The sequence below is a fragment of the Hermetia illucens genome, chromosome 1, assembly GCF_905115235.1.
Source record: "Hermetia illucens chromosome 1, iHerIll2.2.curated.20191125, whole genome shotgun sequence".
NCBI classification, from domain to species: domain Eukaryota; kingdom Metazoa; phylum Arthropoda; class Insecta; order Diptera; family Stratiomyidae; genus Hermetia; species Hermetia illucens.
Window position 1 is genome coordinate 79095875 of NC_051849.1, and position 26724 is coordinate 79122598.

The 26724-nt window shown below is 40.7% G+C and overlaps 1 protein-coding gene across 1 annotated transcript; it reads left to right on the forward strand.

Annotated features, from left to right (window-relative positions):
• Window positions 1–2902: 2902 nt before the first annotated feature.
• LOC119647051 lies at window positions 2903–26521 on the forward strand. The gene is made up of 8 exons (XM_038047809.1): window positions 2903–3073; window positions 3136–3265; window positions 15545–15661; window positions 15718–15856; window positions 15927–16210; window positions 16272–16526; window positions 26160–26242; window positions 26307–26521. The coding sequence occupies exons 1-8, from the start codon at window positions 2987–2989 to the stop codon at window positions 26418–26420; spliced, it is 1209 nt and encodes a 402-aa protein (XP_037903737.1). The 5' UTR covers window positions 2903–2986; the 3' UTR covers window positions 26421–26521.
• The last annotated feature ends 203 nt before the right edge of the window (window positions 26522–26724 follow it).

Genomic DNA, 26724 nt, shown 5'->3' on the forward strand with positions numbered 1-26724 from the left:
GGGGAGTTTTTTGCTGAGACGGAGGGATTTATGTGTGCCATTCAGGATGGCGTGGTCGCCACCCGAGCTTATAAAAAGCTCATCATGAAAGAACCGGTGGAGAACGACCAGTGCAGAATGTGTGGTTCGGTGTTAGAGACGTTGGACCATCTCATTTCTGGCTGTACTGTTATGGCACCGGTGCAATACATCATCATCATCATCATCAATGGCGCAACAACCGGTATCCGGTCTAGGCCTGCCTTAATAAGGAACTCCAGACATCCCGGTTTTGCGCCGAGGTCCAGCAATTCTATATCCCTAAAAGCTGTCCGGCGTCCTGACCTACGCCATCGCTCCATCTTAGGCAGGGTCTGCCTCGTCTTCTTTTTCTACCGTAGATATTGCCCTTATAGACTTTCCGGGTGGGATCATCCTCATCCATACGGATTAAGTGACCCGCCCACCGTAACCTATTGAGCCGGATTTTATCAACAACCGGACGGTCATGGTATCGGTCATAGATTTCGTCATTGGGTAGGCTACGGAATCGTCCATCCTCATGTAGGGGGCCAAAATTTCTTCGGAGGATGCTTTTCTCGAACGCGGCCAAGAGTTCGCAATTTTTTTGCTAAAAACCCAAGTTTCCGAGGAATACATGAGGACTGGCAAGATCATTGTCTTGTACATTAAGAGCTTTGACCCTATGGTGAGACGTTTCGAGCGGAACAGTCTTTGTAAGCTGAAATAGGCTCTGTTGGCTGACAACAACCGTGGGCGGATTTCATCATCGTAGCTGTTACTGGTTGTGATTTTCGACCCTAGATAGGAGAAATTATCAACGGTCTCAAAGTTGTATTCTCCTATCCTTATTCTTCTTGGTGTTTGACCAGTGCGGTTTGATGTTGTTGGTTGATTCGTCATACATCACCATTCATTATGCTAAGGTGATAGGCATAGTCCAGGATGCCAGGGAACTACTAGGAGAATCTAATTGGTCGGAAACCCGAGATGTTTGGAATTACTTACTAAATCAGGCTTATATCGGTCACCAATTATCGCGCCTTCGATGGTAATGAAAGAACCACTTTTAAAAGTTTTGTGTGAAAATTATTAAAATCGATTCAATGTCTGTCTGTCTGTCCGTCTATCATACAACATTTATTTTGAAACGACTGGAACTATTTTCACGAAATTTGGTGAGAATATGTGGTCTGTGAACCGCTACACAGGCAACGAGTTGTATAATAATAAATAAGCGGAAGTGGCGAGCATTTTTTTTACAGAATATGGTCATGTGGCGTGTCAAATGAAAGACCCAATTAGTACTTTTAGAAAATAATCTTTTTCCAGATATTAAGTGAAAGTGAGGACTCAAAATGTGTGCCACAAAAAGTGAAACAGGGCTCGTTCTCAGAAACCCTCTAAATCTAATTTCCCAGCCGCCGTCAGTTTAAGGACCGCATCCGCTAGTAAGCTTAAGGTTGCAGTTTGCATTGCACCATAGCTTTTACCAGTTAAAGTTAGCTTCCTTTGCACGGCTTCGCGAATTTCCTCTTTCTGATCTCATTGATGTTCTTATATTCCATGAAGATCTCCTGCCCACTAGTCCGTACGTCCACCTCCTCCACTGCGAGCGATACCGTCTATTCAACTTCACAGGTTTTGGGTCATTCGCTCCTTGCAAAGAAAAATTTCGGTTCTTTTGAAAGTGTAGAAATTTTGCCTTGTGGGACTTTGTTGCTCGATTCTTCTTCATTTTCGCGACATCTCCTAAAGTTGCTTCGTCTCTAATTTTGTGGTTTGATGGCCCATCATTTACGTCGCCTGACTCTCTTGCACAAATTACAATCTTTAGCTTTTTCTTCCTGGACCTTTCCGTATCTCAGTCTGGAATGCTGTTTCTCTAGCTGATGAATTCACATTACTCTACAATAATGTCAGTTGTCGGTTATTTCGGCCTAAATTGTCCGAGCGCTCATGCATCAGAGTGGTAACTTTCCCGCTTCCTGATATTATCCTCAGAACAGATCTATGGAGCATGATGCTATTAGTAATAATTAGTCGAAGATGTACTGACAACTTTTTTTTTTGAGTTTCATTCATGTTTTCAACAATCCAATTCAATGATGCAAACATCTTCAGAATATTATAATGTTGTGAAGAAAATCACTGCAATAACTATGAGCGGCGTCATTTCAAATTCCAATTTATTAAATATATAATCACGAGTATGTATCATTTCAGAGGGTACAAAAGGGCAATAGCTCTGCATACAGGAGGAGTGATGTTCACGTCTCAAGTTCTTTGTGGAAGTTCTTCGTCAGGAAAAGTTTTACTTTTCAATTATATTTGCCCATGTATAAGCTTACATTCATGGAAAAGCGATAGATTCGAAATCGGAATTGACCACCTGAAATTATTTGACAAATTCAATACCAACTATGTGCAATTTAAGATATAATAACATATGTAGATTATTCAACGAAGTGATATGTATCTTAAATTCGCAAAGCAAATTGTGCCACCTGTGCGAATCTCCAGGAAATCCATAATCTACGCAGAAAGTTGCTTTAAAACCACTAATTCAATTATCCCAGTTTTAGCGATAGAGGATAATGTCAACTCCTATTAGTATGTTTCCAGTGCCAATCATAAATAACTGGTCCGGATTATTAAACACGTTGTCATTTATTTTAATATCAATTTAAAGTTTCATATAAATTTATTACTTCCTGTAAGTTTATCTATTAAATCAAATAACTTTCAAATGTGCAATTTATTGCAAAAACTCCAGTTTGAGGTTTAGAAAGAAAAGTAAACTGATACTACTTGCTTGATGTTATCTTTCTCATAAATTTACTTGATAAGATTAAAGTTCTTATTTCCATTGAATTTTCACCTGCTGATAAGGGAAGCGTTTTTATCGAAGTAATGGCAAAACAATTATTGTCAATTAAAAGATTTATGTTGTGATTCAGTATTTGGTTGATACATAATAGGGAAGATGCCTTTCTTTCTAGAGTTTTCCATAGTTTTGTTACTGTTTAGGCTATGTAGTGCTAACATCTTCTGTTCAGAGCAATATTGCCAAGTAAGTGGGATTGACCTAATAGAAACTGGTGTTGGATAATAAAGAAGTTTGCTCTGTTGTAGTCTTATCGAGAGCAGAAAGGTTGTCCAGTTTTGTCAACTGGATGTCAAATACAGAACGAGACTCATAATGGAGAAGTTTTCCCTGCTGCCGACCCATGCAATTGTTGTAATGTTTGCTTGGAGAATATAAGTAAGTGAATTAGTAGAGATTCTTTTAAAAATATTGAATTTTTCTATATTTTTGTGCAACAGTTTTTTATTCTGGTGAATATAAAACAAAACTCAAATTTCAATTCAATTTCGGATATTTTTTGAAAAGCTCAACTAAGCAATAATTATAATTGTCTACACAAGAAGTTAATTCTAGAAACGTCCAGATCACTTTGAAATTATTATACTTTGTGTACTTAAATAATAACCTAGCCAACGAGACCCCCGTGCTCAGATTGATTATTTTTGTGTGAAAACTCATATAAAAAAAAACCCTTTTGCGTGAAACGGCCGACAGGCCAAAGGACGAAAAAAGTGCTCCCCATTTGGTCCGGTGCGATATCTGAAAGTATGTACATGTGGATTTACGATCCCTCAAATCCCAATAAAAAACATTTTTTTCGAGGTTATAGTTTTTAGAGGATCTTTACTGTTTGAAACTCATGCGGACCTGAATCACTGCAATATATATTGAGATTATAAACATAATCGCGATCTTAGCAATATCGATCCCCTCTTACTTCCGTTAAGTAATACCACCTAGTAATTTTGGTTGAGCATTTTTAAGGTTTCGTGTAAAACAGAATTTTATTAAAATCGACCCACTGTTTATCTGTCTGCCCCTTAAGTTGATCTCAGAAATACAAAATATTAGCTTCAGCATAGGCTTATAAGATATAATATTACCTATTATTAACGCGACCACCACATGCGACCTTACCTTGTCGAATTGATATGTTATGATGACATCATGTGCTTAGAATGCGTGAAATTCATGTAAAATGTAAAAGTTTCACTGTATATAATTTTATTAATAATAGTTGAATCTTCTTCAAACATCCCACATTCATGGTATCCCTGCTTCCGGCTAAATTGCAAATGTGCAAATACACTCTTCTCAACTATTCTATTTGTGCAGATATTGGAATGGGATGTATTTTGAGGCCTAGATTTTATTTAGATACATTACTGTGATTTTTTTCAGATTTTTTCGGTTAGATAGGTTCGAGAACGAGACCTGTTACACTTTCTGTGGGCCATATTTTGACCTCTCACTCCCCTATGTTTCCCCCGAGGTCGAATATGGGACCGAGTTCGAAAAGTACTAATCGAGTCCTTTCATTTGATACTCTACACAGCCACGTTCTATGAAAAAACAATTTTGCACCCTCCGTTCGCATGTATGAGGAGCCCCTCTTAAATTTAACACAGAATGACGCGACTTGCACAACCGATAACAGCTACGATGATGAAATCCGCGCACGGTTGTTGGCAGTCAACAGAGCTTATTTCAGCTTCCAAAAACTGTTCCGCCCGAAACGTCCCGTGACAGTCCTCATGTACTCCTCGGAGACTTGGGAGACGACCGTCAGGTTGTGGATAAAATCCGGCTCAATAGGTTACAGTGAGCGGGTTACTTAATCCGTATGAATGAGGATGATCAAGCCTGAAAAGTCTATAAGGGCAATATTTATGGTAGAAAAAGAAAACGAGGGAGGCCCTGGCTGAGATGGAGCGCTTAAGGATATCGAATTGGTAAACTTCAGCGCAAAACCAGGGTGTTTGGAGTTTCTTACTAAAACATGCCTAGACCGGATACCGGTTGTTGCGTCATTTGATGATGATGATAACGCCACTTGCTGTATGTAAAGAGATCCACACAGCACACGCTCGAACCAACTTTCGTGACAATCGGTTTAGCCATTTCCGAATAAATCGGGTGTGACAGACAGACAGACAAACGGACAGACAGATATCGACTCGATTTTAATAAGGTTTTGTTTCACACAAAACAAAACCTTAAAAAAGCAGCTCAATTAATGATACGAGAAAAACTGTTCCCCAGTTTGTTTTAAAATTTCTAAGGACGAGAAGCCCTATCATCATTTATAACTCGAGCGTGGGTGGTTCATGGGATACTTGGGAATTACTCGTATAATCGGAGAAAGTGATAGTAATTGCGTGCATGTTTCAACACTGGCAAATATAGTATCTGAGCTAGTGAAACTAATTTAATAATTCTTAAGAATTAAGTTTTAATGCGATGGTATGGTCCAGTAGCCAAACTGTCCTGCTTCAAACTTTCAATGATGCCTATAATGGAATAATACAATTTATGAATTAACTTGGTATTACATCGGGATATCATCATCTCGGAAGCTAGACCTAATTGGAACAACAAAACCGGATGGAATTCTGAGGAGAATGTTCAAACCGGCTGATAATCCAACCCAATCACAAAACCAAATCGCCTTTGCGTTTTGGAGCTGATGACAAGAATCAATTTTGCAGACGATCTGGCTGTGGTCGTAATTGCGAAGCACCAAATATGCGGACAAAAAGATGTAGCCCATGTAGTTCTCATCACAACTCTTCAAATTGGTCGCTATGAAGTCATCTCGATATCGATAATTGTGAATTTCAGGAGAAATTTCCTTATGTCTGGGATGGTGCCTAATATTGAGGGATGGAGATGCAATCTCGGGTTGCTATTGAATGAGGCTGCAGCACCGTCGATTAGATAAGAGACAGTTTGGCATAATGTCTAAAGGGGTTAAGAATATGCAACGTATTTGGACAACATCGGATGAGGTGTTACAGTGGGAATGTTCCTTACGCTTTTAACCTTTTTTAACAGTTTCAGTTATTATTGTATCTAGTATTAATAATATGGATTGAAATCTTACGGACAGAAAAAAATATACGAATTTCTTTTGATCCCAATGATTATTGCGATTCTGACGTACAGTATGAGGGTTACGTTAATTTCCTGTAGCTATACATATTTTGGCGATTTTTCAGTTCTTCATATTTTTTCTAACAGCTATGAGAAGAATATTTTTATCACTGTGTAAGCTACGGTTCTTGTCGGACTAGGGGAAAATTGCTGCTAATATAAAAAGGATCTTAGAATGCATTTAATGTAGCAGTATTGCACCTCGAAAATAAATTCCGTAAGTTCAGATGGGTTCATAAAGAGTATCTTGCTGTCTAGGGCTAAACAACACTTTTGATAGATTATAAAATAAATAGTATTTACTTTTAATTTCACTTTTTAGACATCGATTAAGGTGGGCACCAAGATATCTGACATCACCATTTTGTGGAATATTAATCCCAATTTTGGAAATAAGCGAAAGCATTTACCGATTCAGGGTAAATTTACCGTGATAACTTTTGCTGCCACTTGTGCGAAATTTTTCATATCACTTCATTTTAAATACTTGGAGACTCCTCAGGGTTGTAGTGTGTTCTAAGAATCATTATGTTGTCTTCGAATGCAGATATAAACAGATTATTGCCAACTGGCAAGCGAAAACATATTTGGTTTTAGTAGGCTGCCTTGGAGAAGGTCTGCATTGATGGAATTATTTTTAGATGTGAAGCTTTTATATTTCAATCGGAAGGATATACCTTTTATACAAGACTAACTTATCAAAGCGATTATTCTGATATGATTGTGCATTTTCAAAAATCGACTAAGAATTGTAGAGCAAATGGCAGCTATGGGTGGAGCAATGTAAATTACTGACTGAGAGGGCGTTTCTATGAAATCTGATTATAAGAAGTAGAAGTATAGTCCGGCCAGTCATCAAGTGGATGCGGACATTGAGGAACATCACGATTGGAGACATACAGCCTTAGTTACCTGAAGCCGTTTACATGAAACCAAACCTTATTAGAATCGATTCGATGTCTGTGTGCCTGTCTGTCGGATCCGATTTTGTTTTAAACGGCTGAACCTACTTTCACGAAATTCGGTAAGAACATGTTGTCTGTGACACCATTTATATCGAACGAGTAGCATTATTTTGTGCGGTTTCCCCATATATCCGAAATGGGGTTTATTTTTTTCACAGAATATGGTTATGTGGGGTATCGAATGAAAGGGTTCAATTAGTACTTTTTAAAACCTTATTTCTAATAGTGAGTGAAACATATTGGAGTGATGGCTCAAAATGTGTGCCCAGTAAAGTGTAACAGGTCTCGTTCTGAGCATAATAGGATATTACTATATTTGAGAAATTTACCCGAACACCCCCTTAAGTTCATCCTGGTAGTAGAAAACTGTAAGTAATAATATTGTTACGAAAATCACTTTGGAAAATTATGTGTGACGTCAATATGAATCGTAGTTATGACAATTAGCCAAGACACCGAAATTATATAACAGTAGGGCGAATATTTAGTTACGATAATTGTCAACAGATTGTCAGCAGAGAGAAAGATCCCGTCGCAAAGTAGTTTTCTAGTAGTGTTTACATGCCTTTCTGGAATGTTCCGTTTAGTATAAAAGGGCCGGAAATCCGCCCACAAAGTCAGTCTGGTTCTAGAGTTGGAACAGATCGCGCCGGATATTAATACGCCTCGAATAGTAATTAAAGAATTGTTCTATATGTAATTATACAGTACGGTTGTATAATTAAGTGTTTAATAAACGGTTGTATTAAAGTTATAGAACTGGTTTTTGTGTATCCAGTGATACGAGCCTACGCAAAGCAAGTAATGTAACGAGTGACGAGTACGAATAGCTAAGAACGTAACAATTGGTGTCAGCAAAGGGGTTACGTGAAGGAAATCGTAACAATTGTTGACAGCGGCAGAAGTACGTAAAAGCAAATTCGTAACAATATAATACACAAATTTGGAAAGCTTGAAGGAAATTCAACTACAACAAAGTTATAGAAGATCTAAATTTTGTCTTTCACATGAATTTATCGCACTGTAAGACGTCATCATCATATGAATTGAACTCATATAAACGTCCAGCGTCCAGCTTCCCGTACTCTGCTTTCTAGCAGAAAAGTAATTCAAGAACACCCTGTTTAAAATTTAAAATCGATATTTATTTTCGTTTGTATTTCTAGTGCTTAGAAGCGAGTGCGATCTTCTACCTCGTTGTGCATTACAAACTTTAAACGCCTTTTTCTCGAAACACACTCACCTGGTGCGCGTCATAAGAATTAGGAAAAGTAACTCGCTCGATCTACTTCAAATCTCTTTTTCATATTTATATATCATTTATCACTTTTTCCAAAATGGTGTACCAAATCGCGGAAATCCATATTTTTGTCTAAACTGGGGTTCATGCAGTGGCTGTTACTATTTTGTACTTTGGTTGTTCACTGTAATTGTTATATGCATACATAATCTGCGAGCTGATCACTAGCACAGCGTTAAGTGTGATAATAGTGAAGCTGAAGCACAGTCTGACAGTGTTGATGCCCTACATTCTGAACAGGAAATACTACCATACATAATCTATAACTCATTCAGCATGTCGTAAGAGACAACCATAGATAGGAATTTGTGGGCTAACAACACGTAAATTTCGGAACTTTATTGCTACCGAAATGTCAGCTGTGCCTCGGATAAGGACTGACCCCACGATTATAACTTTTCGCTTTTAAAAATGGTTAAGATTGATGTTTGGACGAAGGCCTCAGAATGCTCGCATTCTCTAATTTGGGTAAGAATTATCGCAAGGTAACCTGTACATTTTGGGAAATAGTGGGATTCGACTGAATCTTCCTCGCCCTTTTGCGGCACTGCGAATTTTATTGCGGGGTGGACTAATGCTTACGATAACCCCTAGGTGCATTTCCATTTCCTGGGAATCGGTTTCTGACAGTATACTCCTTATGAGATTGTGGTCCAAAATAAGAATTATCTCAATTGTACAGCACATACCAGCGGACACAAAAGGGAAGGAGGGGTTTTATAAGCAATTTGCTTTTCAGGAGAAGGTAACATTATCCTTAAGATGGGTATTTGGATAATGGGTGGGCTTTAATAGCACCTTGCTTGGACATGTAATATGGAGTCGTAGTCTTGACGACCGTAATGACAATGGTGGGCATTGTGAATTTCTGCAGCTTCCACCGCCTTCTTATTGGTGGCACAATGTTTCAGCATATTTGAGAAATAAAAATAATAATAACAGAGAAATGGCATGGCAATTTAGTTACTAATCTTTCCAAAGTATTCTGCATAAACTCAGAAAACTTTCTGTTAAAAATCTTTACTCCTTATTTTAATCTAATTAGAGTCATAACATCTACCAGCAATTTGCTTCGGGTTTTCTTATAAACTATCATTCTTTCGATGGATTTTTTTTTTAAATGTTTAAATCCCCATCCAGCTATCAGGCCACCGTTGTTTAGGCCTGCCTTTTGGTCGTTTACCATCGACTTCGATGTTCAGACCAATCTTGGCAAGTCAATTCTTATTAGCACGAATTGCATGACCACACCTCTCTCGCAACTTTTCCACGATCGGTGCAACCCCATAACGATCGCGGATATCCTCATTTCGGATGTGATCAAAACGTGTCACGCCACTAGTCCAACGTAACATCTTTGTCTTCATTGCGGCAAGACGCGGTTCATTGTCTTTTATAGTTGGCCAACACTCAGAACCATAGAGAGCGACAGGACGGACAACATTGTGGTAAATTTTAGATTTGAGATGTTCGTTGATACGTCGATCACAAAGAACACCAGTTATGGAACTTTGCATATATTAAAAGACGCAGGATGGCAGGTGATGTCGTTAGAGGCAAAACAGTCGATTAAAACTGCCTAGAAAGTTTGAAAAATGTGCATAAATCCAGATAGGTCCTACGCTGTTGCTGTTGTTCAGCAAGCGGAGGCGTAAGAGATAGTCCACCCAAAGAAGAGGGAAGGATTGAAATTACTTTGCACCATCTCAGGTGACCAGATCATGAAGCAATACTACGGGGTACCTCTCACGAGGGAGTTGATGAAAGTTGAAGAAGGTTGGATGGAGTGAAAATCGGAGGAGGAAATATGCAGTCCGACAATTTTGCAGCTTGAGTGGTGATTTCGAAGCAGTGGGTGTCGAAGCGGAGCTTATTGTCGAAAATTACTTCTGGTAATGATAAGAAATATCTACCAGGACAGTAGGAGAAGGAGTGTGTGAGGATTTGGGCGAGCTGTATATGTTGACGTTTAGCGCTAAGTCATTAGTAGAGCACCAGCGAACCTGAGTGTCTAGGTTTGATTGGAGAGGGACACAGTCCATAGGCGACGATATAGCGGAGAACAGCTTATGGTCATCTGTATAGAGTAAACAGGGACAAGTAAAAATAATAAAGGGACCAGAATAGACCCCTGTAGGGCGTCATAGGAGGGGGAGAAGGAACGGGATGTGCCGCCATCGAAAGCAACGCGGCACGATTGGTCGGAAAGGTGATAATCAAGCCATGAAATAAGTGATATGGGAACACCGAGAGAGTAGTGGTGGTTCTCTCGAAGTGGTTCTCTTCGAGGCTCTTGTTGAAAATAATGAAAAGAGCAAGGGAAATTGATTGACCAACTTTAAGCAAAAAGAAGTTTGGACGACCGTCGTTTTCAAGGTCGACAAGGAGAGGGGTAAGGATGGTAGGTGATGCGAGGCAAGCTGTATTCGCTGGTGGTAGGAAAGAGGAAGCAGGAGAGAGAAGATATACTGGGGAAAAGAGCGGCAGAGTAAATAACAAAATAATTGAGGCTAATTAGCAGAGGAATGTTGTTAAAGGTCTCCGCACTCCAGTGAGTCTTCAACATTGGCCAAATAGTCCTTTGTGGACTTAAATCTTAAGGATTTGACCAAGAAACCCAGAGTTGTGAAAAAAACGAAGTCAGCATAGGTTCCAGAGGTCAATAACTTCTTCTTAGCAGTGAGTTTTTGACGAAGTTTTTTGTGGACTCCTGTGGTGAACCAGATAGTTCAGAGCGCAAAAGGTGCTGAGAGCTTGGTCAAACGTTAATGGAGAGAGGGAGGGGAGGTGGCTTACTTGTCGTCAAGGATTGGTTCACACTTTGGAAGTTTGCCTTATTAAAGTTAAGCTTGGCAGACTTGCGCGCAACAGGGGAGTGGAGTCGAGTGATCTGAGTGACACACTTGAGAGCAGAATCTTGGGCGTCAGGAGGAACGTGAGGGGGCATGACGGTATTGGAAGAGTGTGATTTCAGTGATTTCTGGAAAAGGTAAATTAGAGGGGCACACAGATGTGCATAAAAGTGGATAATGAAAGGGAATGGTGGCTGGACTTATTGAGGAAGGAGGGAACACCGGGAATGGTAGGCCATGAGCGCATAGGAAGGTTGAAGTCGCCACAGAGAAGGAGAAGAAGAGAGGCACACAAACTTGTCTGATAATCTGTCAAAGAAACCTTCGCTCAGAGAAAGAGGCTGAGGCTGGGACAATTTACATAGGATATGAAAAAGGGGCATACGTTTGGCGGTATGGTGATAGAACCGTAGTTAGAGGAGGAGGTAAAGATGGTTTCGGCACGGCGAGGGGGTTTAACAGGTATCGGGGCTCGTTTCTAGGAGCTCGGTATCTAAAATCCAACCACAGTTCACTAATGTAGATAACGTGATGTTGGAATGCTATGGCAGATAACTTGAAATTCGACAGATGGTACTTAGAAATTTTCTCGAACCTCGGCCCTCCAATAATGCTTGATGAAGACCTGTTGCGGCTAAGATTATGATTGGGCGGTAGCGTTGAAATCATGGGGGTATGTCACTGTGAAGGAAGCTGTCAGTCGATTTGAAGAGCCATCCTTCGTCAGCTTTACACACGAGATAAGTGACCGAGTTGAGTTGGCCTTGCTTTTGATATCCGCTAGAATATGATCGGAAGTGACGGAGTAAGCTAACCTCGACACGAGAGTTGCATTGGTGATGAGGCAATGTTCAACAAGGGCCCGCTGGAGCGACATGGGATTGGAATGACGACGGTTCAGCAGAAACAGGGGTTGATGAAAGGCTGAAGGAAGCGTGCGGTGCCACCAGCGCAGTAGTAGGACGATCATCGGAGCTGCGTAGTGTAACCGACGCCGATTGCTGTCGTGCGTTACAATGGTTCAAAAAGAAAAATGAGGATAATAATAGACTTAATAACAGGCCATTGTTTTCTATTAAACCACTTGTGGATGTTTATGCATAATGCCCCACAATTATGCGGTGAATATGTACTACTTGGGGAATAACAAATTTTCAAAAGAGGCTTGATCAGATGCTTCTACGGGACTATTTACCTAGAAAAACTTCGTGACAAACAACAAGCTAAAAGACACCGGTAAGGGGTTGCCAAAAATTGATCCTGGACACGATATATATCATGCAAAAAGGTGCCATTTCAAACATTTCAACAATATTTCAACCTCCATGCTTTGGGCGAGTGTATAACGGCCTGTACAAGGAAACTTTCCAGTTTCTAATTAAGACAGTGATCGTAATTTTATATGTTGACCTTTCCAGAAAGGCGTGAAACGTTAAATTACTAGAAGATGTTACCCAAGACAGTCAAGTCATCAAGGGATGTACCATGGTGGAACAGAAACTTAGCCAGAATGATAACGGAGGTACGAAAACTCTTTAACCGGGCAAAACGAACCGGGGACTGGCGGAGGTATAAAAATGCACTGACTGCGTATAGCAACGCCATCAGGGAAGCGAAACGGAACAGCTTTAGGGAATTCTGTGAAGGGATTGAACAGATCACAGAAGCAACTAGGCTGTACAAGGCTGTAGCCAAAGACGGGAGAATATCCTCTGTCTGCTTGAAAAAGGAAGATGGGACATTCACCGAGAATGAGGAGGACAGGGTACACCTGCTTCTCAGAACTCATTTCCCGGGGTCCTACCCCTCGGCGGTAGGCGACAATAATCTGCCTGACACCCCAACAACGAATAAAAGGGGAAGGAAAGAGAGCTGGAAACTAGCAAAAGAGGTATGCTCAGAAGCTAGGCTAAGATGGGCAGTGGGAACCTTTCAACCAATGAAATCTCCCGGAGCAGATGGCATTTTCCCTGCACTTATCCAGAGGGGCCTAGGAATTATCCTAGAGTCTCTTCTGAGGGTGGTAAGGGGGAGCATAGCACTGGGTTACATACCAATGGCATGGAGACGGGCAAAAGTGGTCTTTATTCCGAAGGCGGGTAAAAAGGATCCTTTTCACCCTAAATCTTTCAGACCAATCTGCCTAACATCGTTCGTACTCAAAACGGTGGAGAAGGTCATAGACAACTATATTAGAACTAACGTTCTAAAGCGTAATCCCTTACATCACTGTCAACACGCTTACCGGGCAGGAAGGTCAACTGAAACTGCTCTGTATCAGCTGACAGAGGTACTACGGGACGCCATTGAAACAAAAGAAATTGCACTGTGCGCGTTTTTGGATATCGAAGGAGCATTCGACAACACATCGCACACAGAGATAGAGGATGCCCTGAGCCGCAAAGGATTGGGAAACACCCTGGCACTCTGGATGGGCAAAATGCTAGAAAGCAGACAAATAGAGGTACAAACAGGTACAAATTCTATTATCATGAACACCACTCAAGGCTGTCCACAGGGCGGAGTACTATCGCCGCTGATGTGGAGTATGGTAGTGGATGAACTCCTGGACGTGTTAACTAATACTGGAATACAAGTCCAGGGCTACGCGGACGACATTGTTCTAATCTGTAGGGGCAAATATGAAGATACCCAATGTGATAGAATCCAAACTGGATTAAGGGTTACTAGTGCCTGGTGCAGGAAGGTGGGACTGCGGATCAACCCAACCAAAACCACCATAGTACCATTCACTAGGAGGCGTAAGCTGGATCACCTGAAAGCCATAACATTACATGATATGGAGGTGAAACGAGAAACAGAGGTCAAATACTTGGGAATCACGCTAGACCAAAAATTACTCTGGAAGACACATGTCGGAAACACTTGTCGGAAAGCCACGAGGGCTCTGATGACTTGCAGATCCATAGCAGGAAAAAAATGGGGTTGTAGCCCGAAGATACTACTTTGGATATATACTGCAATAGTAAGACCAATGATTACCTATGGAGCGGTAATCTGGGCAGAAAGAACCCAACTCAGCACACAAGCCAGAGAATTACATAAGCTCCAAAGGCTGGCTTGCGTGTGTATCAGTGGGGCAATGAGGACATGCCCAACGGCATCCCTGGAGGTCCTTCTGGGATTAACCCCTCTCCATCTGCACATACAGATGCAGGCAAGGAGATCAATATTCAGGATGGCCGGTAGCATGAGTGAGGCGGGGAGCTGCCTAAATCGAAGGAAGATTGATATCCTTTCTAGGCGGTATCCCGAATTACTGATACCGAGGGACAACATGACAACGAGGTTTCACTTCGATAAGAAGTTTGAAACACGTTGGAGTAACAAGACAAACTGGGAAAGCGTGGCTGTGGCATACGGCTTAAACCAGCAACTGATTACTTGGTACACTGACGGATCCCTCACAGCAGAGGGAGCGGGTGCCGGTGTCATTGGTCCAAGGAAAATGTACTTTGAGCCAATGGGCAGGTACACTAGCATATTCTAGGCGGAAATTTACGCCATAGACAAATGTGCCTCCTTTAATCTGCAAAGGAACTACAGGGGGCAGAACATAGCTATTCTCACCGATAGCCAAGCAGCGATCAAGGCACTTAGGTCCAACCAGGTGAACTCTAAACTGGTATGGGAATGCCTTGAGAGACTGAATACACTCGGCTCGTCCAACAAGGTCTGGATACTTTGGGTTCCAGGCCATGCTGGGCTGGAGGGCAATGAGGCAGCGGATGAACTAGCCAAGAAGGGAGCAGGGATGCCTTTATACGGGCCAGAACCCTTCTGTGGAATCGGAAACGGTTTCATGGCTATGAATCTAAGAAACGAAGAAAAACGGTTGAGGAAACTATATTGGGCGGGCCTACCAGGGATGGAGCAGTCCAGGGTGCTTATTGGGGGATACGAACCCATGCGCACAAAGGATTGCTTAAACCTCACCAAAAAGAACCTCCGAATCATAGTGGGAATTCTCACGGTCATTGTCGACTGAACTACCACCTAGGGAAGCTACGGATATCTACGGACACTGCCTGCAGGTTCTGTGAGGAGGAGGACGAAACCTCTATGCACGTCCTGGGACAGTGTCCAGCACTTGTGCAAAGTAGGTCGATACATCTGGGAGAACACTTAATACCAGATGAAAAGCTGAAACTTCTGGAAGTGGGGAACATACTAAAGTTCCTAACGGTTACTGGCCTGGTTGAGATACTATGATCAACAGGTACACTATAACCAGTAAAAGGGGCACAATAGTTCTTCAAGGACGCGGTGCGACTTTCCCTTAAAAAAAATAATAATACCCATGATATACATACTATATTTTAACTATCATCTTCAACTTATTCATACAACCGTAAACTAATTTTTTTTCTACTTCTAAATCTAGGAGAGGGACAATATTGCACTATTGGGTCTATTGACGCCGCACCACCCCTATATGCGTGTGGGCCTGGTTTGAAATGTGTACGTGACCAGGAGGATGAGGATTACAAGTGCCAACGCAGTTAGTGAAAAATTCCCTGACAATTGCTTTCTAAATTTGAATCAACGTAATTTCAGTGACCGACACGCCTTGTTTTCAAGAACAAATTGAGTTCGACAAGAAATATTCGGCAAATGAAACTGGTTCTTATATGCAGCGTCCAAACTGCGATGGTGATGGAAATTATCGACCGATTAAATGTCATCCAGGCCAAACGTGAATCACCATAAATATTTCTAAAATCCTCAGTGTTTCCACTTTAATCTTTGTCAACTTTTTCATGTAGGTGTTTTTGCGTGGATGAAGAAGGAAAACGTATATTTGGGGAAGCACCGCATTCCACCTACACTGAACTTACGATGAAGTGTGAATGCTCTCGTCTGAACGACAAGCTTTCAAAACTTCTCCCTTCAAGATACCCTGTTATAACTGCTCGATGCCTTGAAGATGGAAGTTTCGATCCGATGCAATGCATGGGGGATTCTTGCACTTGTGTTGACCAAAGTACAGGATTTCCTGTAACAGATACATTTAATGCAACTGAAATTGGATTTAAAAACCTGCCTTGTTGTAAGATATTCTTTTCTAAATTTTTATTCAATGATAACTTGAATGTACTCGACCTTCTTAGATAATAAGACAATTCATCGGAGCTGGCTTTATCTTCATGACTGCGAAATAATCCAAGATGAGTACATAGAGCAAATCCAGACATCTGAAGCAGAAGGCTTTTCAGTGATAAACTTCAAAGGGCAACTTTGCCAACCTGATGGATGGTTTTTGCCAGTGCAGACCAACAGTACACATAAATATTGCGGGGATAAATATGGTCGCCAAATAGGGGATTATAGTGCACCAAAAAAGTCTGCAAAAAATATGAATTGCCGTAAGTATATTTTACTACATAAAATAACAACAAATTTAACGTTAAGTTCCTTTATTTGCTAAAAATGCTTGGTAAGAAAGACAAATACCATACTTCGGGAACCACTTCGGTGTGCTAAGAATTTCAGATTGAGTAATCCTGAGTAATCCTACTCCTTATGTCCAGTGCACGGACCACCCTTTTCGGGTAATACCCAATTTTTAAAAAAACTGTTTTTGCAATCCTAAATTAAAATACAGTGTAATAAGATAATGAAAGCTTGCACATTTTGAGTAACAATGCAATCCATATAACAGAATAGAACCTAGTCAACGGCTTCGTTCTATAGCTTGATGTGAGAGAAATTGCTCGATTTCTTCAATGTTCTGGCCGGCAGTACTGGTACCAAAAAGGGCAATAAATCATTACACTTGGAAACCAAAGTTGTGCTGATATTTATTTGCGCTACCAATCTTGTTTCCGCCTTTTTTTAATCTAAGGTCATTTCGATATGGACTCGTTAAGATTCCGAAGTGCAACCGTCTTGATTACGATATTAGTGGCGGTATTTCCCTGCTTCTTACTCCCCTGAAGACATTGATTAAATCCTTGAATCCGCAACGAACACTTTGAACGCGTGGTCGTCACCGTCCTATCGCGTCCGTTCATGGGCAGAACATCGAAAACTTCGATCAATTTGTCTGTTTAAGCGGTGTTGTGTCTGCTGATGGTTGGTTATGGACCAACATTCCCCTTTTGCTGCATGTGGAAAGTGACAATCACTGTTCCTCGAATGTTTTAAGTCGTATCATCGAGGTACTTTGGCCTGATATAATATAATATTATATTGAATTAAATATCGGCGCACGGGCTAGAATCCAGTGCATGTGTTGATCAGAAATGAATGGAATGATTGGAAATGTCAGTGGATAAGTCACATATTTAGAAAGGGCAAATCTGCATTGTGATTTATGTCTTGTAGTGGAATCCACTACTCCAGAATGGCGGGCAAGTGAATCGGCATAAAACCAATGGTAATGGCGCGAAACTGTAGTCTAAGCAATGGTGGAAAGGTTTTATTAACGTGAATTGAAGCTTCATTTCTATTACCTAAGCCTATCCTGATTATACATACACCCACAAGGGCAAAATTATCTGAAATTCGGAAATTAGCGAATATTGACGTTACAGATCCGCGCGAAGATGGAGCTACACTGAAATGTTGCATGGCGCCAAAACGGAAACTTCACACATTGACAAGGAAACTGCGAAGTTTTTCTGAACGGCGGGACTTTAATATGAAAACAATTAAAAACTGGCTCGACCTCACCCTGAGCTGGAGGACTCGGACCTAGCAGGAAGAAGAGGTGGAAGATCCACGACGGATTACATCCTGATCCAAATTATCTATTTGAATTTCGGGGCTTAAATTATACGGAAATGCCCTTGATTTTTTTTACTAAAACTTCTGTGTTGGAGATTTCAGTCCATTTGTTCAACTACAAAAAAATTTCGTCGAAATGGAATCTTCATCTATTGACGTGAAAACTACGATTTGTAGTTTGTCTGCTCGGCGGAACTTTAGTTTACTAATAATAAAAAAAAATACTGGCTCAAATGCATGCGGAGTTGAAAGACTGGGGCCTAGTAGCAAACGAGGAGTTACAAGGGATCACATCCTAATCAAAATTATCAATTTAGCCAAGAAAAGGTTGTGGCAAGACCTGCATGCTTCCACCCAACCTTGGTATTTCTAAGCCAAACTTAAATGGAAATGCCCGTGATTTTTTTTCTAAGTAAAACAGTGTTTCGCAACAAAAACCAAGAAGTCAACTTACTCAGCCGTCACACTTGGAAACCAAAGTTGTGCCGATATTTATTTGCGTTTGGACATGGGAAAAAGGGCAACCGTCTTGATTACGATATTGGTAGGGGTATTTGTGTCCTTCTTGCTGCTACGAAGATGCTGATTTAATCATTGAATCCGCAAAGAACACCTCAAAAGCGTGATTGTCACCGCCCTATCCCTATTTCCGTTCATGGGCAGAACATAGAAAAAGAAGAAGAATTATTGGAAATGTCAGTGGATAGGTCACATATTTAGAATGGGCGACACCTGCATTATGGGTTATGTCTTGCAGCGAAATCCACTATCCCAGAATGACGGGCAAGTGGATCGTCATAAGAGTAATGGTAATGGCGCGAAAGTGTAATCTTAGCAATGGTGCAAAGATTTTATTAACGATAATCGAAGCTTAATTTCTATTATCTAAGTTTATCCTGATTACACATACACCCGTAAGGGCAAAACTATCTGAAACTCGGAAATTAGCGAATACTGACGTTACAGATTGTAATGGTAAGAGTGGTTATAGGAGATCCAGTCGATCATCCTGAGTGGCCGATAACGACCTAGAGGGCAGAGCTATCCCTAAATCTAATCTAAATCTAAACAAATTGGCTAAATGGACCGTGAAGGTTCGCCCACAAAGATTGAAGCTCCATCAAAGTGTTCGGTCGACACGTTCTTGCACGCCTCTGTGCTAGCCAGGCTCGGGAATGTGGGGGGGGGGGGGGGTGTCCTTTGAGCGCTTTGATCCCTCACGCTTCATTACTCAAAACAACGTGTCCATTCCGATGCGTGGGTCCGCACCGGATTCTAAACTCGACATTAATATGGATTTCGCGACGGCTTATCAAAGGACAAACAGAACGCGAACTAAAATTGGAAATTAAAAGAAAAACAAGTCGGGAAACCGGAAGCTAGACGCTTCAGGTATGAAAGGTTTTGTTTATTTCTTTTATAAAGAGATTTGGGTGTGCATTTGTCCCATTAGCATGCAGCACGTAAAATATGCATATATTATGTGAAAATAGCCACTTTCAAGTGATATTGACATTCATAGTCTCAAATTTGCAGAGAAGCGACAGCTTTGACTTAGTATTACTTTGTTAGTAATAGCGCGATTTTCATCAAATTTGGCAGGATCATGCTCTATGCTGTAGCCTATATTGTTGCAAAATTTTGTGATTCTAGGGTGAACTTAAGGGGGGTTTTCCTGTCAATTACTAAAAATAATAGTAATGTACTATTATTAACTTTATTTGAACAGGCATCGGTATGGAGGGTATTTCGGAGCCTAGGCACCATATAGTGACAGCCCCTTGATTTTTTTCAGATTTTTCGGTTTGGTAGTTTCTGAGAATGGGTTCGTTAAAAAAATGACCACTTTCAACCCCCCGCACCCCCTACCTTTTCAACAAATGTCAAAACTAAGACCGGCTTCGAAAAGTACTAACCGAGACCTTTAATTTGATACCCCACATGACTATATTTGATAAAAAAAAAATTTACACCCTCCCTTTGCATGTATGGGGACCCCCCCTTAAATTCGACGTAAAAGGATGTAACTCACTATATGCATGAGCGTTCACAGTTCCCACCTTTCTACCAAATTTGGTGCCAATCGCTACAACCGTCTCCGAGAAAAATGCGTGTGACGGACAGACAGACAGACAGACAGACAGACAGACAGACAGACAGACAGACGGACAGACAGACAGACAGTAAACCGATTTTAATAAGGTTTTGTTTTACAAACAAAACCTTAAAAACAAAAAAACGGCTCGACCGCGAGTTAAAGTTATTGAAACTCCAAAAAAATATAGTTATTAATTTATTTGGACAACGTTCCACGGCTACAATATAATTACAACTCCACTCTTACGTGCTAAAGTTACAATTTTATATTTTCTAAATCTGCTTACACAGGTGGGTCAGGTAAAATGCATATCCGGCATGTGCCGTTGGAATTAGCTCGAATCGTTGGTTCGATGATCTGCACATTTTGCTGAGTGGGTGGTTATAATGTTTAGCTGATTCGATGGCATGTGTTGCATTGTCGGAAGGTTTTAGATGTTAAGGGGTGATCCCGTAACTCGCGCGCGTGGAGCCGTAAGTCTCCGGACCCGAGTGCCGCGATCAAGGAGGGGAAGATCCACGACGGTTTACCGTCTCAATGATCGTCTCTTCCGCCGCAGATCTTGTGTGAGGCACGGCCTCTGAGGTTCCCGCCCTACCTCGACATCCTCAGGCCAGTTATTCACGTTGAGGATGTCCCTTTTATAGCAGTTCCGCGGGGGGATTCGAAAGGGTGGAAGTCCTCAAACTACTATTACACTATTCACACTTCATTGTTCACCAAATTTCAAAGTATTAAACATAACAAAAGAAAATGAAAATAAAGATAAACAATACGTAAAATTTAAAAAAAAAATAAAATCACAAATAAAAGAAAATAGAAAAGAAAATAAAAAAAAAAGAAAATAAAAACAATGACTCACCCCAAGTCGTCACTCCGAGCTCGGTTGGCGGCTGGTGTACAAAGTTCTAAATTTTATAAGGAAAACGATTAAAAAAATTAATTTCATTTATATATAAATATTATTAGCAGGCGTATTGCTTAAACTCTTACGTAAACGATTACTCATATTATGTTAGAATCCACACGTTTCTCAGCTGTACACATCGGTTTTTTCCTATTTGCGAAGGTCTTTCTGGGATTTATCCGCAATTTTTTTGACACTCACGATCAATACCGTCACAAAGTAAATCACTTCACCTTCGTCGGCTAGAATTTATTCCTAATACTTCCTACCAACTGTCAATTCTTCCTTCCTCTCCTTCTTTTCTCCCGTCTGGGCTGCTTCGCCTCCGTGCCTTTCTTTTCTCGCGCGCCCCGCGTCAACACTTTCTTCTTTTCTTTTCTCTAATCTCACTTGCTGCTCCTCCCCGGTGCTCCTCCAACCTTCCACCTTCTCCTTTTCTTTTTCCAGCCGCTCCAGCCTTTCTTCCTTTCTTCTCCTTCGTCTCACTTGCGGTTCTTCCCCGGTGCTCCTTCAACCTTCCAACTTCTCCGAACGCCAAATCGAAACCTCCCCCCGTTCTTTTTCCGCGCACCGTTTCCACGCTCACAAAGCAACACTCTCACCGTTCTTTGTTCGGGCACCCCTTCGATTCCTGCTACATAGCCTTTCTCACTCGCTAGGCAATGTTGCGGCAATATGCGCATGCGCCTGCGGATACGGCAAATCATTCGCCTCTTGTCAAGATCAATTCGCCCGAATGCATTCAATAATGTGCAATCTGCAGCGAACATTAAGGCTATTGCACACTATTAAATGCATTGTTTAAGCAAATTAATTAAGAAAGAGTCGAATGAGATTCCGCTCCCGTCGCGCAGCCGCGGTCACTACAAGATCCTGCGCAAAACGGAAACTTCCCGCATTGACAAGGGAAGCTACGAGAGTTTTTCTGTATGGCGGGAGTTTAATTTGAAAACAATAAAAAAATGGCATCTCGACCTCACCCGAAGCTGGAAGACTCGGACCTAGCAGTGAGATGGAAGATTCACGAAGGATTACATGCTAATCCAAATTATATTTTGGCAATTCGGGGCTTAAATTATACAGAAATACCCTTGATTATTGGATATTTTAACCTCTCTGGTGCAACTACAGAAAAATGGTTTTTGTTACAAGCACGATTGTTTCGAAACGGAATCTTCATCTATTGACGTGAAAAACCGTGATTTGTAGTTTCCATGCTGGGAGGAACTTTAGTTTACAAACAAGAAATAATAACCTGCTCAAATTCATGCGGAGTTGAAAGACTCGGGCCTAGCAGCGAATGAAGGATGAAGGAATTACGACGGATCATATCCTAATCCAAATTATGAATTTAGTCAAGATAATATTGAGGCAAGCTTCCTAAATTATATGGAAATGCCTAAGATTTTTTTAACAGTGTTTGCCCCAAAAACCAGGAAGTCAACTTGCTCAGCCATGGATCATTTCAAGGACTATACCCCAATTAGGGGACAATGGCAAATAAAATAGTAAACAAGCAGTAAGTTTCTTATCGCGTTAAGTTGCTTACTGTTCGCATGTTCAATGAAATCAATGAAAGACATATATTGCACCTTTCTGTCATTTTCCAGGCTAAAATCCTTTTCACTGAAGCAAGCAAAATATATTGCTATTGTTGAAGGCTAGATCCTCGGATTGATAGACAAGGGTAGCTTCGTTCAAACTAAAATTTTCAGTTTTCAATGTAAATATATATTTCAGGAGCAACTTACCCCCTTCATTAGTGGAAAGCTAAATAGCTTTGTACTGATGAATATGTAGCTGTCAAGTTGGTGCCTACATATGTATAGCATCGTGTTGAGGGCGTGGAATGAACTTGACCTTCTTGACTTCTAGCAAGGATAAGCACTAAGGCTTCGTCTCCATTATATGACAGACTTGAAAGGATCCGGAATTCACGTTTTTCCAAATTTCTTGACTCTGATAAACACTGTGGTGGATTTTTCCACAATAGGTATCTTAGTCTTCCCGTTGACATTCGCGCCAACTTTTTTTCGAATACACCAGTTGATAAATTACAGCTTCTTCATTAACCCATAGTGTGGTATTAGCGGAGATTAAACATACAGCTGATATTTCCCCTTTCATTTTGGCAGTCACTAAAAGCCACTTCACAACTCCCTTCGATCACCTAGAGGTGTTTCCCTGACCATTGAGGCATCAACACTCTGATTTTCATGTAGCATCTCGGTGAAAGCTGCTGGCGAGACCGCTAATCCTGCACCTAATTTTTTCAAACCAGTTTTTTTCGGGTATTTTCACTTCACTAGTAGGGCGCGATCTTATCTTGACGATAGTAGCGCCTGTTCCAATGACCCGCTGTTGCAAATAATTTTACCATCCAAGAAACTTAATATATCTAGGTTGGCTTTACTATCTCTTCCGACGATATTTTCATTATATCAGGAGCAAAACTGCTACCTCTCTGCTGAGTGAAGCTGTCGAACCTCACCACCTTGGTCGGGCAATTGCTTCCTTTTAGGCACAAGAGGCTTCATAAAGTCTTGCCAAAGCCACCAACTGCAAGAAAACTTCTCTGCCGCCTACATATTCTGACCAATATATATAAATCTTTTATTAGTTCAAAACTTTTCTACCAGAATTCGAGGGCTCTAAAAATCAAACTGTTGTGCTTTAATCTGTCTATTTTCAGCAGCACATCATCTGCAATTTGAAATTTGATTGGATGATAAAATTTTGAATTTCGAACTCCTCGAAGCCTACTTTCTCCTTTTCTATAACAAAGGTCGGGCGAACTTGAGTAGGGTAATCGGCGAACGCGTCTCCATTTTTGTTAACTTACACGCCACACCAGACACCAGTCTTTTCCTTATAACTGTGTCACCTGCCGGATTTTTCATCAATTGTTTTTTCTTCTGTATACTTTCCCGCGTTTAAACCCATCTCACTTGATCGAAGATTTCTTCAATTTCGAAGGCCAGAATTCTTACTTACTTATCTCACTGCCTAAAAGAATGACCAAGCCCTTGACCCTTAAAAAGTATCGCCTGAAACTCGTAACAAGGCAAAATGTAAGTCTACAAGAGGCTACGTTAATTTTGAAGAATATCGAGGTCGATCATCAAGTTCGGAGGCTATCCCCGTGCCTCAGGAAATTGTCTTCCATTAACCCTGCATATATAAAATTAGTGATTATACTCTCATTTGGAATTACAATCCTCTTTCACTCCTCTTTGATGTTCTAAAGTCCTTGAAAGATACATATGTGAATGACGGCTGTTCGCCCACTTTGACCACGTTGTAACTGAAATGCAACTCAACTTTGTTCAACGTCGGTTCACTTCCTCCAATTTGCTCGACTTCAGACTTGCGTGTGGTCTGATATTCTCTTTACATATAGCAAGTCGCGCCATTTTAACTTAAGTTAAAGGGGGGCTCCCCATACATGTGAATGGAGGGTGCAATTTTTTTTTCACAGAATGTAGTCAAGAGGGTTATCAAATGAAAGGGCTCAATTAATACTTTCCGAAACTGGTTCCATATTTGATGTCAGGTGAAACACAGGGGAGTGAGGGCTCAAAACATGACCCCCAAAAAGTGTAACAGGCCTTCTTCTCAGAACCTACGCAACCGGAAAATCCGAAAAAATCACAGTAATGTATTCGTTTTAAGAATGATGGGGTCCTAAGTCTGCATCAACTTAATGCTGGACCGGACCAAATGGGGAGCAACTTACTCCCTCTTTCCTGGTCCACGGACCCCTCGCTTAGGGCTTGCACCCAAACTTTTAAAAAAAGTCAAGCGACGACGGCTTTACGGTTTCTTACCAGGGCAGAGGTAAATCGTCAGACGCTGCCTCACCTCTGCCCTGGGAGCAGCGTGACCGTAGCGGCTCGCAGATGTTGAATGCTCCTTTATTTATTATATATTTTTTTATTTGCGCAGCGTCTGACGATTTACCTCTGCCCTGGTAAGAAACCGTAAAGCCGTCGTCGCTTGACTTTTTTTTCACAGTAATGTATCTAAACGAAATCTAGACCTCAAAATACATCCGGTTCTAATATCTGCACAAATAAAGTTAATCATAGCATATTAGCATATTTTAGCAATTTAACCGCAAACTCCCCTTAAGTTCATGCTATAAAAAAGCTATAAAATTGTTGTGTATACAGGACTATATAAGGCATAATTTGGTTCAAGTTTGAAGAAAATGCAACTATTATTAACAAAGTTATAGAGGATGAAACTTTGCCATTTGTTGTGAATTTCTTGCACAATAATTCGTCAATACCACAACAAAGTGAGCTCACAGGAATGGAGGGTCAGAAAGAAACATTTTATTTAAAGTTTTTGGGTCATTTGTATATCAATATTAATTACTTCAGCCAGACATATGTGTGTATGTAGGTATATATACGTGTTAATGAAGTTTGCGGGTAGTGTCTAATCCAGATAGACATATTAGTATATTTAACCAGCGGTATTCAATATATGTACTATATAAGTACATATGTATACTTTTGAACATGAAGTAAATCGGAAATATGGGTACGAGCAAATATGAAGGATTATGTTGGATTGTAGCTATATACGGATGGAAAAATGTGCGTAGAAGTTTCTCACATAAGATGAACACAAAACCTTTATACCCGAAGCGCCCACCTACTTGCTTGACGGATCCATCCGATGATAGGCTTCACTTTTACAGACATTGGTTTGATGTCATCAATTGCGCTTCAAAAATGTCTCGTTTCACCCTCCTTCCTCCCTTCAACTCTCTCTGTACAAGCATCCTAGAGAATGGTTTCGTAATCTGGTCCCCTCCTTATATCTTCCCCTTGAAAAAGTTCAACGCGAATTCAACAGAACAATCTTTCTTAAGAAAGACTTTCCCCTTGGGGACTATCTTATCCGTCTCCACACTTTTAAACTCCGCTACTTAAAACTGCGAAGAAACTTTCACGTATTGACATGTATTGTTTTTGAACCTTCCGTCGGCCTGATGGACTGCTTTTACTGACATCACTATTCTAAGGCGTAGTACAGCGCGAGTAACTCACCCTTCGTGGAGCTCGAACTCTATTTCCACTCTGTGATTCCGAGCCTATGTCGGTGATACAGCTTAGTTTACCAGACTTTTTCTTACTTTATTTTTTTACCATCTCCTCTTTTTGACAACATTTAACTGGATTCATTCAGTCCGGTTTAAATGATTAAGTAAAAATATATTTTTCCGCACTAATTTACATGAATGTTTGTTTACAGTATGTGCCAGGACTATAGATCTGACAACTAAGGATCACACTTCACCAACTCGGCAGTGTTGTTCGAATGGAAATTTCAAACCGGTGATAAGCTTTCTTGTTCCATAATTGAAATTAGAGTAGAACTCACGTGAATTATATTTTTTAGGTGCATTGTCATTTAGATAAATGTTATTGCGTCGACGAAAATGGCCTGCAAACAACGAAGGAGGTGGATCAGTCGAATGTCTCGTCTTTGCCTTGCTATTCCAATATCTGCTAAGTAGGATTATCCCATATTTCATTAGTACACCATAGATGAAAAAGTTGTAAATCGTTGCACAATTTCGTATTGTATTATTATTATTATCCATGCAAAAATTCGTTATGCGTTTTGCAATTTTATTATCATTTCGAATCAATAATTCAATAACTCCCGACCTAACTTTTCGTCCCCACCAACGGCGCAAGAACCAGTATCTGGTGTAGGCGTACGCTACTAAGGAACTCCAGACATCTCGGATTTGCACCGAGGTCCACCAATTCGATATCTCTAAAAGCTGTCTGGCGTGCTGTGACCTTCGCTA

Bases quoted from the DNA above. Each gene is read 5' to 3' on its own strand.
- LOC119647051 (XM_038047809.1), top strand. From the start codon at position 2,987: ATGCCTTTCTTTCTAGAGTTTTCCATAGTTTTGTTACTGTTTAGGCTA. The intron at 15,857-15,926 runs GTGAATCACCAT...TTTTTCATGTAG, and splicing joins AAATGTCATCCAGGCCAAAC to GTGTTTTTGCGTGGATGAAG. The intron at 26,243-26,306 runs GTGATAAGCTTT...TATATTTTTTAG, and splicing joins CGAATGGAAATTTCAAACCG to GTGCATTGTCATTTAGATAA.